This window comes from Triturus cristatus, chromosome 9, assembly GCF_964204655.1.
Source record: "Triturus cristatus chromosome 9, aTriCri1.1, whole genome shotgun sequence".
Lineage (NCBI taxonomy): Eukaryota > Metazoa > Chordata > Amphibia > Caudata > Salamandridae > Triturus > Triturus cristatus.
In genome coordinates, this window is record NC_140592.1 from 1,268,914,147 (window position 1) to 1,268,930,334 (window position 16,188).

Sequence of the window (16,188 nt, forward strand, 5' to 3'; positions counted from 1 at the left end):
TGGAAGGAGAGATCCTGAAAGGACCAAGACCGAGACGGGCAATTAGAGGCCAGGGCCAGGAGCTCCACCCACGAGTACCTGATACCATCTGCGGCGCAAGAAGCAGGGGTCCTGGCGCCTGGCGGCGGACCGGCGCAGACAGGTGCAGACGGGCTTGCCCTAGGCGCACCTTCGGCACACCAGTGGCGCGCCCACTGCGCGCCCCCGCTACGTGCGGTCGCAGCTGTGTCTGCATTTGTGCAATCCTGGGCTCTCTGGCCCAAACAACTGTCCCGCCAACCTCCACTCCTTCCAAGATGGTTGAAACGCTCCAACCGCCCCGAGAGAGCGACCGCCCCATGCCTTACCCACCACCCACTGCAGCGTGGTTCCCCCCGCAGTGAGACCAAGTAAGTTGAAAGCTTACTTGGCAAAGATCGCGACGCGCTTAAAACATACAAAATTAAGCTTATTTAAAAAAATAGTACCAGCAAAACACTCTCACGCACTCCCGGCTCAAGCCTCAGGAGCCTTGTTTATAATTGGTTCATGCGTCTCTATCCCCTGCTCGAGCCTCCCTGGCCAGTGGCTCGCATGTCATTGGTCCATGGTCCCAGTGGGTGTGGCAGCGACTGGGAGGTCAAGTTCAATATTCTAACTGCAGCCTTAGAACAGTCCAAGAGGCTTGTTTCCTATTCTAACTCCAGTCCTTGGATAGTTTCTGGAAAGTTAACCTCCCAAGTACTTTAAGCCTGGCTTACAAGCAGCGCCTTTGCATTGACAGAAGTGCCGCCTTGAGGGCGGAGCTCAGGGAGAAAGATAGAAATACCCATTAGATCATAGTCCTTGTGATCCTTTCACACGTCGTTGTGTGTGATTCATACGTGTAGGAGAATAGGATCTGCTGCTTATAGTAACCCACCCCCCCTTTTTGCTGATGTTTCACTGTTTTTCGACTTTAGTCTGGCTGGGGCCCTGCTATTCAGGACCCCAGCCTAGCTGCTTACCCTCTAAATTGATTACCAATACTTTAGGTACACTCCAGACTGGATCCTGGGGTACCCTTATAAGTCCCTAGTATATGGTATACTATGTACCCAGGGCATAGGTACCCCAGAGGCCTACCAGGGGCTGCAGCATGTATTATGCCACCCCTGGTAAGCCTTCCAAAATGACACCACAGGTCTGCTACAGCAGCCTGTATAAGGTGGTGTATGCACCCCTTACTGAGATATAAGTTCACTATATCTCTCCATATCACTGCACATGTAAACCTATCAGTCACCCCTATGACAGGCCTTAACAATCCTGAAGGCAGGGTGCTGGGTTTTATGTGAGAGGGTGCCCATGCATGAGCAGAGCCCCTCTGCAGCCTTCGGAACATTTATTCCGGGGTTGTTTGTGATGCAGCCAAACCACATACTCTTCAAACGGTAAATGCTAACTTTAGAATGGCTGCATGGAAACATGTCGTATTTGGTGTCAAACACCTTGGAATCATACCCCACACCAGTAACTGGTGTGGGTGGGTGATCCCACCCTTCTAGAGGGAGAGACATGACAGCACCGGTATACCTGGTACCAGCTAACAGAGCTCTGGCATTACAAAATGGATGCTGCCAGCCACAGACACGAGTCTGCCCTCCTGCTGCTGGACGAAACTCTGGCAGGGGAGGCCTGGACCATAGGTTTCCTGTCACAGGGAGGTGTCACCACCTCCCAGACAGGCTTTAGTGTATTGGGGCTGGGTGGGTGCACTCCAAGAGTGCTTTGAAGTCTACACTGGGGGCACATTTGGTGTCCCTGTGCATAGTCCAGCTCAAACCAGTTGCAGGGGCTACCAGCCCCTGCTCTGGCGCAAAACTGGACAAAGGAAATGGGTGTAGCCACCCCTCTTTCCTGACCCTCCCATAGGTGGGTCCCTAGAGTTTGTCCAACCCCTTCCTTGGGTATAAGATAGGAACCCCTGGCTACAGGACTTTAGATTACACCTGGACGAAACTCTGACACAGAATCCTGGAACTTCGATGATCTACATTGAACTAGATGACTGAAGAATCTCCCTTGGAGTAAAGAAGTTACTCCCCTGCAAGGAAGGCACCAAAGACCCATCTGACCGGTTTGCATCTCGGAAGCTCCCGCCGGACTCCGAAGAATTTTGCAACACAGGAGGTGGGTTTTCGTGGTCTTAGAGGTCGATCAGTGCCCACAGCAAGTCTGAGGCCCGTATCCCTCGTGGCGACCGTGCAACCCAAACCCCTGGACACCGCGTCACTTTGCAGAAGCATCAGCTTTCCAGCAACTCCTGCAGCTGAGCTTTGGCTTCCTTGTAGCCTTGACCCCGAGCAGCCTTTCCACCGAAGATTGCCCGCTTACACTCCACGAGTGTTCCGTGAGATGGCCCTTTGTGTTTTCTCTCGAGGTCCCTTTGCGATCCCTAGTCTGTTGACTCGTGGGCCCCTGTGAAGGCAACTCTAGCTCTAATTGGGCTTACCTGGTTGCTCCAGACGTGCCCTGACTCTCCACCGCTTGGGGAGTCCCCAGGACCTTGCTGGTCCGCACCGAAGTATGTATATAAGTAATGTAATAAGTTCTTATATAGCGCATACTGTCACCATACGGGTATCCTGGCGCTTAGACTGAAGTATGACCGTCACATGGGCAGACCAGAGTAATTATCAAAAGGGGATCAATCCTTAGGAAAGACTCTTTCTAAACTCGATCAGGGAGTTGGCTTGTCTGATGCTCTGAGGCATCTCATTCCATAGATATGCGGCCGCCACACTAAAAGCCCTCCCCCCCCATCCTGGAGCGCTTAACTCTGGCCGTCGTCATCAGTATCTTTTCTCTTCCTGCGTGGGTTGCTGTTGGCAAGGCTTGTTGGGTTCTATCAGAGCACCGACAGCGCAGCACTCGACATCCTTCGTGGCACAGCTGGAATCCAGCTCCTGGTTGTCATCGACTCCTCCTGGTCCTCGCGGCTGCAGAGTCAAGCTTCACCTCTTCGCACCTGAAACACCCGACATCGGTGGGCATTCGTCTATCGTGCCCCTGGTCACTGGCAAATGACCCAGACTCTGTCCCCTCTGCTTTTAGGCTCTTCACATCTTCGATCCAGGCTTGGATCACACCGGACACTTTTCTTCTTCCCAGCAGCAGCACTTTGCAGCAGATCGCCATTGAAATCAACGACGATTCCCGACACCATTTGACACCTATGCACCCGGCTTCCCTGGGTGAGGTAACTCGAGTACTCCGGTGCTTCCGTGGGTGTTGGCCCTAGAACCCCTAAGTCTAAAGGGGTTGGCTCAAAGTCCTCTCCTAAGTGTCCTTAACTTTTAAAATTTCAACTGCGACTTTTCCATATAATAGTACGGGGCTCGCGCCTGTGTTCTCACACTGCACACGTCCCCCGTGGGTCTCCTCTATCACTACCTTGGGTGGTTCCTTGGGGTCCCAGCGATTCTACGTGCTCTAGGCACTGTGTCTAGTCAAGTCGTGGTTCTTATACCACTTTCTTAATATATGGTTTGGTCCGCCCCTAGGGCCCATTGTATATTGTACTATTTACTGTTGTTTTAGAACTGTATTATTGTATAACTTGGACTCTAATCTCATAAAGAGATTAGTAGTGAGTGTTTAGAAATAAATACATATATTTTATATATACCTTGTGTGGATCTCCTTACATTTAGTGATTCAAGAGGTTATGATCTGGTAAACCAAGCTGCTTTACGCTCCTTCAAGACTTAGCCTGAAGGCTGCTCTCCATAGCTACCACTAGGATAGCTTTCAATAAAGGTTGTCTTTAACCTATCATCAATAAGGGGTTGTTTGGACTGGTGCAAGGTGCCCACTATAACTAGTGGACAGCATATGCCAGGCCAACTTCTCACAATACTCACCTGTGATTGGTCCGTGGTTCTCTCTGATTGGCTAACGCCTCTCTGTGAGGTAGGTATCATCCTCTGTAATTTGTTCATGCTCCAGTGAGGCTGATTTGTGCTTCCCTTTGATTAGTTCATTCGCCTCTGTCATTGGATCTCATTCTTTCCTCATTTGTCAGTGCTCCTTTATGATCACTCAGTGTTCTTTTGATTGATTAATGCTCCACAGTGACAGGTGTGTGCTCCTCTGTGATTGGCCGAAGCTCTTGTGTTTTGTCTATTCTCCTTAGTGATTACTAGACGCTCCCTCAGATGGATTCATACTTCTGAGTGATTGGCTGTGCTGATCGCCTGTTCATTTAGTCTCCATCGCTGGTTCTTGACATTCTATGCATGTGCCTGGTGATCTGTGATTGGTTGGTTTGTGCTGTTCTCTCACTGGTCTCTGCTCCTCTTGTGCAGGATTTCTGATTACATGGACATGTCTCCGGTCGATATCGTGGGGAAGAGATGTTACCAGCTGATCCATGCTGAAGACGTGGAGGGAATCCGGCATTGTCACCTCGACTGTGAGTGCTCTGAGCCCATACGTCTGTTTGAGTCCCCTTGGCTGCGATCCCTTCACACTGTAATTATAATTGTAATTGTATTTATATAGCGCTTATTACCCCTGATGAGGCGTCGAAGCACTTTTTCGGCGTGTAGCACACTACTCCTGGACCCATAGAGGATTAGTGTTGAATTAGTATAGTGAAACATGCAAGTTATTTTAAGTGGTGGATAGGTTAGTCAGGTATTTTGATTCGGAAGGATAGCAGAAGGATACAAAAGGAAAAAAGTCTGTATTTATATAGCGCTTGTTACCCCTGATGGGTGTTAAAGCACTTTTCTGGCGAGTAGCACGCCACTCCGGAACCCATAAAGGATTAGTGTTGAAAATTAGTATAGTGAAATTTGAAGTAATTTGAGTGGTGGATGTTATTCAGTTATTTGGATAGAGAAGGGTAGGTGGTGGGATAGAAGAGGAAAAAAGCTTTGTATTTATATAGCGCTTGCTACCCCTGATGGGGTTTTCAAGCGCTTTTTGGCGTGTAGCGCACTACTCTGGAACCCATAAGGATTAGTGTTGAATTAGTATGGTGAAACATTAAAGTAATTTGAGTGGTGGATATGTTAGTCAGGTATCTGGATTGAGAAGGGTTGGGGGGACAGAAATGGGAAAAAGGTTTGCATTTATATAGCGCTTGGAACCCTGATGGGGTGGTGAAACGCTTAATTGGTGAATAGCACGCTATTTTGGAACCCATAAAGGATTAGTGGTGAATTAGTATAGTGGAATATGGAATTTGAGAAGATAACATGTTAGTCTGTTATTTCGATTGAAAAGGATAGTGGAGGGATAGAAGAGTGAAGGATTTGGATTTTCTTTTTTTTCGGTCATAGCAGTAGGCGGAGGCTTTTGGATGAGTAAAAAGTGGTTTTGTAGGGGAAGAGTCAGAGGGAAGAGTTTAGAAAGGTTTGTTTTAGGGGATCGGTATAGTAAAAGAGGTTTCAGATGCTGCACGGAGGGGTAGAGTAGGTGAGAGTCTAGAAAGGGTTATTTTGGGGATCATAGTAGTGGTATGGGATTTGGGATAAATGAGAGAGTGGATATAGAGGATATATTGGTAAATGTATAGGGTGAGGGATAGGGTAGTGCATTGGAAAGAGTAGTAGAAAGAAGTTTGAGAGGAATCAGAAAGTTGGGCTAGAAGATATATTTAGAGACGTATAGGCTGAGAAATAGGGTAGTGCATTGGAAATGCTAAATTAGAAGAAAGTGATAAATATATAGGTCCATAAGTACATTGAAAGTATGTAGATGCATAAAGGAGGTAAGTATATGTAGAATAAAGGTATTGATAGAGGTACAGGAAGAGTAATAGGGTATGCTTTTTTTTCCAACAACATTATTATTCTACATGTTTATACGAAGATATACACAAAGATAGTTACATATCTATAGTGAAAATAAATGCTTATATACAGAGGGATACGCTGTAAAATCCTGTTTGCGTATGGTGCTTATAAGGGGAAGAGATCATTCTTGAGTAGTCTTCTGAAGATAAGGTGGTTGTCCGTGGATCTTATGTTGGGGGGTAAAGAGTTACATAGTTTGGCTGCTTGAACAGAGAAGGATGTGCCACCCATGTTTTTTTCTTGTATCTTGGATTTTGAGGCGAGATGCCCCTTTAGAGAGGAGGTTCCTTTGTTAAATGTGTTTGGTGATTTTATTCCTGATGAAGAGCGGTCCCATTCCATGTATTGCTTTGTGGGTGATACGAAGCAGCTTGAACGTGGATCTTCTGGCAACCGGTAACCAATGCAGGGCTTTCAAGGCACGTGAGATGTGGTCTTGCGGTTTGACATGCAAGAGTAGTCTGGCAGCCAAGTTCTGGATCCGTTGTAGTCTTTTCATGGTTGTTAAAGGTGATCCGTGGTAGAGGCTATTGGCGTAATCGAGTTTGAACAGAACAAAGGAGATGGTAGCTTGGACCTTGTGTGGAAATCCCAAATGAGGGAAAATTAGTCGCAGCGTTTTTATAGTGACAAAGCTTTATCTTGCTAGTTTGTCCGCTTGGGCACTGATAGACAGCTTGGAGTCCATGGTCATTCCGAGGTTTCTTACTTCCTTCTTTTTTTTTTTTAATTTTTTTTATTGTTGAAACTGAAGGTGTCAAGCAACATTAAAGTTAAGACAGACAGTATCACGTTACAAAAAACCAAAAACATCTCAAATACAGTGAATCAAGATCTTTGTACAGTAACAAAAACAATTAGAAGATGACCTGAATGAAAAGAGAGTCAAAAAAAGTTTTCCCAAATTTTTTCGAATTTTCTCCCCCCTCCAATCCTCGCTGCATAGTTACGCTCGCTAATCTTAACTCTTTGCATTTTACGCAGCCATTCATAGAAAGATGGACTCTGAGTAGATCGCCAATTCTGAAGAAGCAATGATCTTGCCACTGCCATGCAGATAAACAGGAGTTTAGTATGTGAAACAGAAATATTTAAATTCTGGTCCAAACCGTGCAGCATCAAATTGGAATTAAAAGATATCTGGATATGCAGAATAGAAGATAAAAAAGCAAAAATATCTCTCCAGAACTCTTTGATCATGCTACATTCAACTATGACGTGTGTCCAGTTAGCGGGGGCAAAATTTTGACAACGAAAACAGATCGGTGCGTAATTACTAAACATTTTGGCAATTACTGCCGGGGTATAGTAGAGGAGCCATTTCCCAAAAAATATCATTCTACGCCAATTGGCTCCCCGTAAAATGGAGAAATTATATTTATTAATAGTCCGCCACGTCGATACGGATAAAACCTGCTTTTCGTGTTCCCACCATTTTTGGACTGCTTTCGATTCTAAATCGTCTTGTTTAGTCTGAGCAAGATGACGTTTCCATTCACCAGGTTTCCTAATTAAAGTAGTATTAAACAGGAGATCGTTGTTAAAAGGGGAAATCTGAGTAAAGGAGGTAGGGGCAAACGACATTAAAAGTTTATAAATTAGATCATAAGACCCGGCTAACAAAAAGTTACCTGAAAGTAGTAGGCGCATCTCGGGCGGAGTTAACCACCTAGAGTGATGTAAAAAATCGCCTACTGTACTAAAGCCGGCTTTAGACCAATAGCCCATTAAATGCGGGCTTACCACCTGTCCTCTTGAGGAAAGTAAATTAATCAGTAAAGAGGAGGTATTAAAGAGAGAAATAGAGTATCGACTAATCAAAGCCTTGCGCTTCATAAAGAACCAAGCAATTATTTTATACCTAACCAATTTTGGAGATTTAGGTATTTGAAGAGGGGAAGATATTTGACTCTCTGAAAAAATTAAATCGAAAAAAAAACTAATATAATAATTTGGAGTCGGGGAAGGGACCTTGAGACGAGTTAAGTACTGAGCAAAATATGCGTAGTAATAGTCTCTAATGTTTGGAAGTGCCAGACCGCCATTATCTAAACCCTCGTAAAGGGTAGTCAACGCAATCCGGGGCTTTTTATATGACCACAAAAAACTTGAGAATAAGGATTCTATTTTAGAAAAGAAAGACCCAGGGAGAAAACACGGGATTGTTGAAAACAGAAAGTTGAGCAGTGGTAAAATGGACATTTTAATCAGGGCGACTCTGCCTAGTAATGATATAGGTAATTTATTCCAGCGAATTAACATCGAACGAACCCTTTGGAGGAGGGGAACAAAATTCAAACCGAAAAGATCTGTAACTGAAGAAGAAAAAAACACCCCCAGATATCTTTTAGGTTTATTATTTATGCAACCTCGTAGATCCGGATGTAATTCTGGAATGTGATTGCCACAAATCAATATTTCGGTCTTTTTTTTATTAATCCTATAGCCCCCAAAAGATTCATATTGCTCAAAAATCCGAAGTGTCTGAGCTTGAGACTGCAAATCGGATTTAATGAGCAACATGATGTCGTCAGCATAAAGTTTTATCTTAGACATAAATGGGATTGGAGGTGCAATCTCTGCGGACTTACGAATAGCTATTGCGAGGGGTTCGATAAAAAAGGCGAAAAGAATCGGTGATAAGGGGCACCCCTGACGAGTTCCACGGTTAACTGCAACAGATCCAACCAAATGTGAATTAATAATAATATTAGCTTTTGCGCCAGAATAAAGATTACGAATAAAATTGATAACGATGCCTGGAATATGAAAATGCTGCAAAATAACAAAGAGTGTCTCCCAAACCACCAAATCAAAAGCTTTTTCTGCGTCGAATAACAAAATAAGTGCAGGGATTCTCCGTGTCTCCAGGTAATCCAAAGCTTCTGCCAAATAGTGAGTATTAGTCATAAGCTGTCTACCGGTAATAAAGCCATTTTGGTCTGTATGGATCAAATCAGAAGAGATGCGATTAAATCGAATAGCCAATAATTTAGTAACGATCTTGTAGTCTGAATTTAAAAGGGTAATGGGACGATATGAATTAGGATCAGTAGCATCTTTCCCCTTCTTCAAGAAACTGACCACAGTCCCCTCGCGAAAAGAGTCAGGGATTGAAGCTCCAGACAACATAGAGTTGACCAAAAGTAACAACAGATTAGAAAAAGAAGAAAAAAAAACCTTAAAAAACTCCGCAGGGAGTCCATCCGGACCGGCAGCTTTCCCTGATGGAAGATTTTTTACCACCCCCTCTATCTCTTCCAAAGAAAATCCATCTGCCATGGTTAAATCTTCGGGGTGGGAAAGAGAAGGAATCTCAAACTGCTTTCTTACTTCCTTCGATACTTTAGGTGGTGATCCCAGTTCATCAGGCCAGGCAGCAAGCGGGTCATAATGTTTCCAATCGCCACACGTGAGTATTTCTGTTTTGGAAGCATTCAATTTGAGATGGCTCCAAGTCATCCACTGATCCACGGCTCTGAAACTACTGAAAATTGGGGATTTTTCAATGTCTTTGGGGCATTCCAGTTGAAGGAGTATTTGCGTGTCATCTGCATAGTTATAGCACGTGAGGTGAAATTGATTGATCAGTACCGGTAATTACTTCATGTAGATGTTGAAAAGCATGGGCGAAATGATGGAGTCTTGAGGGACCCCTGCTTTTGTGGAGTATGGTTTGGATGAGAAAGGTGGGGTATGGATGACATTAATTCTGTTTCCAAGGTAGGACGCGATCCAGTCTAGAGCAGTTCCCTCTATGCCGGCTTCATAGAGTCTTTGTTTCAGAGTGTCATGGTCAACTGTGTCGAAGGCAGCCGAGAGGTCTAAGAGGAGTAGCGCAGCAACCCCGTTGCGTTCTACTGTATTCTTCAGGTCATCCCAGATGGTAAGGAGGGCAGATTCAGTGCCTCTTCCCTGACGGAATCCTGTTTGGAAGTCTGAAAGTATGTCATTCTCTTCAATGAATTGTGACATCTGGGCGAACGCTGCTCTTCCTATCAGTTTGCTTAGGAAAGGTCCATTTGTAATGGGTCAGTGGTTATCAGGGTTCAGCGGGCCCAAGTTTGTTTTCTTCAGTAAAGGGCGAATGTGTGATTTTTTGAGTTCTTCTGGAAATATTCCGGTAGTTAAGGAATCGTTGATGATTCTTCTTACTGGAGTGGCAGCAGAGGTTGTTGGAAGAATAGTCTTGAAAGTTTGTGGTGGACAGGGGTCAGAAGGGCTGCCGGCAGGCCTGCTTGCTTTGACCAGGTCCATAAAGTTATCGTGTGAGATGTGTTGGAAGGAACGGAGAGGCAGGGTTGGAGTATTCTTGGATTGTTGTTTTGTACAAGGGTTAGTGCTGGTGCTTTGTTTCTGTTTTAGGTACGAGTCCAACGTGTCTGCTTTGTCCGTGTAATGATTTGCCAGTTTGTCTGTGAAATCTTGAGTAACGGGATGAGCTCCTTCTAGGCAATTTGGTTTGTGAAATTCTTTGAGTATTTTATAGAATTCTTTATGTGCACATTTAGCATTTTGAATTCTGTCTGAATCGTACCTTTTCTTAGCTTTTTTGATAGCTGATTTGTATAATCTGTTAATTTTCTGTAGGTGAAGTTTGTCTTGTTTGGCGTTTGTTTTGAGCCAGGTACGTTGCAGCTTTCTACTTTGTTGTTTTATGTCTTTTATTTCTTTGTTTCTCCAAGGCGCTTTTTTTCTTTTCTTCTGTTGTGTGGTTTTGAGCGGTATCAGGATGTCAAAAGCTTCCTGTAGCCACTCATATAGATTTTGAACCAAATTAATTGTTTCCAGATTTGTACTGGATGTTAGTTGTGTTTCTAAGTGTTCCAAATTGAGTTTGTTCCACGGTCGATAGATGGATGTATGTAAGGTAGTTTTAGGTGAGTCACTTAGTGTTGTTTTATGTTGGAGAGCAAGCAAGTGGTGGTCTGACCATGTGACTGGAGTTATAGTTTGAGAGGTAACTAGTTCAGTATTTGCAAAAATGACATGTAGGATATGTCCAGCAATGTGTGTGGGTTTGTGGACAATCTGATGCAGGTTCAGTGCGTCTAGGCCAGTGATTATTGTTTTTGGATGGGTCATATTGGGTTTGTCAAACCAAATGTGGAGGTCACCCAGAACGCATAGGTTGGAGTGTATTGTTATCCGGTTTGAAACCGTGTCTAGACGTGTGTCTGGGAATATCGCCTTGCTAGGTGGAGGTCTGTAACGGAGCATGAAGTTACAGGAGGGAGACGGTGTAGGATTACATCTGGTGAGAAGAGCCTCACAATTCTTTATGGTGATGTCGTCAACTTTAGTGATATGTAATGTTTGCCTGAACACAACAGCTAGACCACCTCCTTTTTTGCCTATACGATGTTGGGTGATTGTTCGATAGCCTAGAAGAACGGCTTCATGCAGGACTGGAGCCATATCATCTCCCAACCATGATTCAGTTATGAATAGTATGTCTGGTTTTGCATCAGTGAGACGGTCGTAGATGTGATGTTTGTTTTTTGGGAGGGATCGAGCATTTATCAGTAGACAGCTTAGAGAATGGCCTTTGGTGATCGTGGGACTTTGTTTTGTAGAAGAGTGATTAGTATTGCGTGGGTTTGTAGCAGGTGTGTTTTAGTGCCGGCATTAGCTGTATTAGAATAGCAATCGTTTAGCAGTCTGGCTAGCAAATGTATGTCTCAAGGCCATCCGTCTGTAGCTGATGAGTCCTTGTTCATGTCCCCATGAGGCCTGCTACTGTGGCTGCTGAGTGCATATACTACCGTGAACTCCTATGGTTACTGAGTCCTTACATCTCAGTGAGGCCATCCCCAATGGTTCCTGGGTCCTTATGTCTCCACGAGGCCATCTCCAACGTGTGCTGAGAACTTATGTCTCAGAAAGGCTGCCTGTTTTCTGAGTTCTTATATCCGCCTCAGCAGTCCTTTATGGCTGCTGTGTCCTTATGTCTATCTGCTGCCGCTGAAGAGCCCACTGCTGCCTCAGGCTATATGGTTGCTGAGTCCAAATGCCATTGTGAGTCCCTATGGTTGCTGAGTCCCTAATTCTCTTATGGCCGTCCTTATGGCTGCTGAATTTATATGCTGCTCTGAGTCCCTATAGCAGGTGAATCCTTCTGTCCCCGATAGACAACCACTATGACTGTCGAGTTCTTATTTGCCTCATGGTCATGGCTTGTGACTGCCGAGTTCTTACTTCTCGCAAGGCCTTCCCTACGACAGTTGAGTCATTCTGTCTATCAGTGTCTTTGCCTATGGAAGATGAGTCCTTATGTCTTTAAAGACAGACCGTATAGCTGATGAGTCCATATGCTGCTGTGAGAACCAATGGCTTGAGTCCTTATCTTCACACAAGACCATCTCCTTATGAGTCCCGATGACCCTCGAAGACATCCACTACAGCTGCTGAGTCCTTAAGTCTCTCGAGGCTGTCCCTTATGGCTTCTGAGCCCTTATGTCTCTCAACACTGTCTCAAATGACTGCCAAATCCATATGCTTGGAGAAGGTGTTAAGCTGGTGAGTTCTTATGCTCCCCTCCTGGGTGTTGCCTATAGCTGATGATTGCTTATGTACCCACGAGAGCCACTCTATGGCTGATGACGCCTTATGTCCCATGAGGAAAAATGCTCCTATGGCTGTTTAGTTCTTATGTCTCTCTAGCCCGCCCCTTGTGGCTGCTGAATCCTTATCCTGGAGTAAGGCCCTATAGTTGCTGAGTCCTTGCCTCCCCTCGAAGCAGACTCGTCTCCTGTTGCTGCTGAGTCCTTATCCTGCAATAAGGCCCTATAGTTGCTGAGTCCTTGCCTCCCCTCGAAGCAGACTTGTCTCCTGTTGCTGCGGAGTCCCTATCCTGCAATAAGGCCCTGTGGTTGCAGAGTCCTTGCCTCCCCACAAAACCGTCTCCTGTTGCTGATGAGTCCTTATCCTGCTATAAGGCCCTGCGGTTGCAGAGTCCTTGCCTCCCCTTGAAGCAGACTCGTCTCCTGTTGCTGCCGAGTCCTTATCCTGCAATAAGGCCCTATGGTTGCAGAGTCCTTGCCTCCCCTCGAAGCAGACTCGTCTCCTGTGGCTGCTGAGTCCTTATCCTGCAATAAGGCCCTACGGTTGCAGAGTCCTTGCCTCCCCTCGAAGCAGACTCGTCTCCTGTGGCTGCTGAGTCCTTATCCTATACTAAGTCCCTATGGTTGCTGAGTCCTTGCCTCTCCTCGAAGCAGACTCGTCTCCTGTGGCTGCTGAGTCCTTATCCTATAGTAAGTCCTATGGTTGGTGAGTCGTTGCCTCCCACCTAAGCCGTCTCCTGTGGCTGCTGAGTTCTTGTCCTATAGTAAGGCTCTACGGTTGCCAAGTCCTTGCCTCACCACGAAGCCGTCTCCTGTGGCTGCTTAGTCCTTGTCTTATAGTAAGGCTCTACAGTTGCCGAGTCCTTGACTCACCACGAAGCCGTCTTCTGTGGCTGCTGAGTCCTTATCCTACAATAAGTCCCTATGGTTGCTGAGTCCTTTCCTCTCCTCGAAGCAGACTCATCTCCTGTGGCTGCTGAGTCCTTATCCTATAGTAAGTCCCTATGGTTGCTGAGTCCTTGCCTCTCCTTGAAGCAGACTCGTCTCCTGTTGCTGCTGAGTCCTTATCCTGCAATAAGGCCCTATGGTTGGTGACACCTTGCCTCCCCCGAAGCTGTCTCCTGTGGCTGCTGAGTCCTTATCCTGGAGTTGGGCCCTGTGGTTGCGGAGTCCTTGCCTCCCCTCAAAGCAGACTTGTCTCCTGTGGCTGCTGAGTCCTTATCCTGCAATAAGGCCCTATGGTTGCTGACTCCTTGCCTCCCCCAAAGCTGTCTCCTGTGGCTGCTGAGTCCTTATCCTGGAGTCTGGCCCTGTGGTTGCTGAGTCCTTGCCTCCCCTCGAAGCAGACTCGTCTCCTGTGGCTGCTGAGTCCTTATCCTATAGTAAGTCCCTGTGGTTGCTGAGTCCTTGCCTCTCCTCGAAGCAGACTCGTCTCCTTTGGCTGCTGAGTCCCTATCCTGCAATAAGGCCCTGTGGTTGCAGAGTCCTTGCCTCCCCCGAAGCTGTCTCCTGTGGCTGCTGAGTCCTTATCCTGGAGTCTGGCCCTGTGGTTGCTGAGTCCTTGCCTCCCCTCGAAGCAGACTCGTCTCCTGTGGCTGCTGAGTCCCTATCCTGCAATAAGGCCCTGCGGTTGCAGAGTCCTTGCCTCCCCTCGAAGCAGACTCGTCTCCTGTGGCTGCTGAGTCCTTATCCTGGAAAATAGCCCTATGGTTGCTGAGTCCTTATCCTGGAGTCTGGCCCTGTGGTTGCTGAGTCCTTGCCTCCCCTCGAAGCAGACTCGTCTCCTGTGGCTGCTGAGTCCATATCCTATAGTAAGTCCCTGTGGTTGCTGAGTCCTTGCCTCTCCTCGAAGCAGACTCGTCTCCTTTGGCTGCTGAGTCCTTATCCTATAGTAAGGTCCTATGGTTGGTGAGTCGTTGCCTCCCACCAAAGCCGTCTCCTGTGGCTTCTGAGTCCTTGTCCTATAGTAAGGCTCTACAGTTGCCGAGTCCTTGCCTCATCACGAAGCCGTCTCCTGTGGCTGCTGAGTCCTTGTCCTATAGTAAGGCTCTACGGTTGCAGAGTCCTTCCCTCACCACGCAGCCGTCTCCTGTGGCTGCTGAGTCCTAGTCCTATAGTAAGGCTCTTCGGTTGCCGAGTCCTTGCCTCACCACGAAGCCGTCTTCTGTGGCTGCAGAGTCCTTATCCTATAGAAAGTCCCTATGGTTGCTGAGTCCTTCCCTCTCCTCGAAGCAGACTCGTCTTCTGTGACTGCTGAATCCTTATCCTATAGTAAGGCTCTACGGTTGGCGAGTCCTTGTCTCACCACAAAGCCGTCTCCTGTGACTGCTGAGTCCTTATACTATAGTAAGTCCCTATGGTTGCTGAGTCCTTGCCTCCGACCTCAGCCGTCTCCTGGGGCTGCTGAGTCCTTATCCTATAGTAAGGTCCTATGGTTGGTGAGTCGTTGCCTCCCACCTCAGCCGTCTCCTGTGGCTGCTGAGTCCTTATCCTATATTAAGTCCCTGTGGTTGCTGAGTCCTTGCCTCCCCTCGAAGCAGACTCGCCTCCTGTGGCTGCTGAGTCGTTATCCTATAGTAAGTCCCTGTGGTTGCTGAGTCCTTGCCTCTCCATGAAGCAGACTCATCTCCTGTGGCTGCTGAGTCCTTATCCTATAGTAAGGTCCTATGGTTGGTGAGTCGTTGCCTCCCACCTAAGCCGTCTCCTGTGGCTGCTGAGTCCTTGTCCTATAGTATGGCTCTACGGTTGCCGAGTCCTTGCCTCACCACGAAGCCGTCTCCTGTGGCTGCTGAGTCCTTGTCCTATAGTAAGGCTCTACGGTTGCCGAGTCCTTGCCTCACCACGAAGCCGTCTCCTGTGGCTGCTGAGTCCTTGTCCTATCGTAAGGAACTACGGTTGCTGAGTCCTTGACTCACCACGAAGCCGTCTCCTGTGGCTACTGAATCCTTATCCTATTGTAAGTCCCTGTGGTTGCTGAGTCCTTGCCTCCCCTCAAAGCAGACTTGTCTCCTGTGGTTGCTGAGTCCTTATCCTATAGTAAGTCCCTGTGGTTGCTGAGTCCTTGCCTCTCCTCGAAGCAGACTCGTCTCCTGTGGCTGCTGAGTCCTTATCCTATAGTAAGGTCCTATGTTTGGTGAGTCGTTGCCTCCCACCTAAGCCGTCTCCTGTGGCTACTGAGTCCTTGTCCTATAGTAAGGCTCTACGGTTGCCGAGTCCTTGCCTCACCACGAAGCCGTTTCCTGTGGCTGCTGAGTCCTTATCCTATAGTAAGGTCCTATGGTTGGTGAGTCGTTGCCTCCCACCTCAGCCGTCTCCTGTGGCTGCTGAGTCCTTATCCTACAGTAAGTCCCTGTGGTTGCCGAGTCCTTGCCTCCCCTCAAAGCAGACTTGCCTCCTGTGGCTGCCGAGTCCTTATCCTATAGAAAGTCCCTATGGTTGCTGAGTCCTTCCCTCTCCTCGAAGCAGACTCGTCTTCTGTGACTGCTGAGTCCTTATCCTATAGTAAGGCTCTACGGTTGCCGAGTCCTTGTCTCACCACAAAGCCGTCTCCTGTGGCTGCTGAGTCCTTGTCCTATAGTAAGGCTCTACGGTTGCAGAGTCCTTCCCTCACCATGCAGCCGTCTCCTGTGGCTGCTGAGTCCTAGTCCAATAGTAAGGCTCTTCGGTTGCCGAGTCCTTGCCTCACCACAAAGCCGTCTTCTGTGGCTGCAGAGTCCTTATCCTATAGAAAGTCCCTATGGTTGCTGAGTCCTTCCCTCTCCTCGAAGCAGACTCGTCTTCTGTGACTGCTGAATCCTTAT

The 16,188-nt window shown here is 47.0% G+C and overlaps 1 protein-coding gene across 1 annotated transcript in view; it reads left to right on the forward strand.

Annotated features, from left to right (window-relative positions):
* NPAS3 (neuronal PAS domain protein 3) overlaps positions 1-16,188 on the forward strand; it is a 1,680,342-nt gene that overhangs the window by 1,625,266 nt on the left and 38,888 nt on the right. The window contains exon 8 of the mRNA XM_085627416.1: positions 4,329-4,435. Coding sequence (XP_085483542.1) covers positions 4,329-4,435 — 107 coding nt within the window. The remainder of the gene's footprint in view (positions 1-4,328; positions 4,436-16,188) is intronic.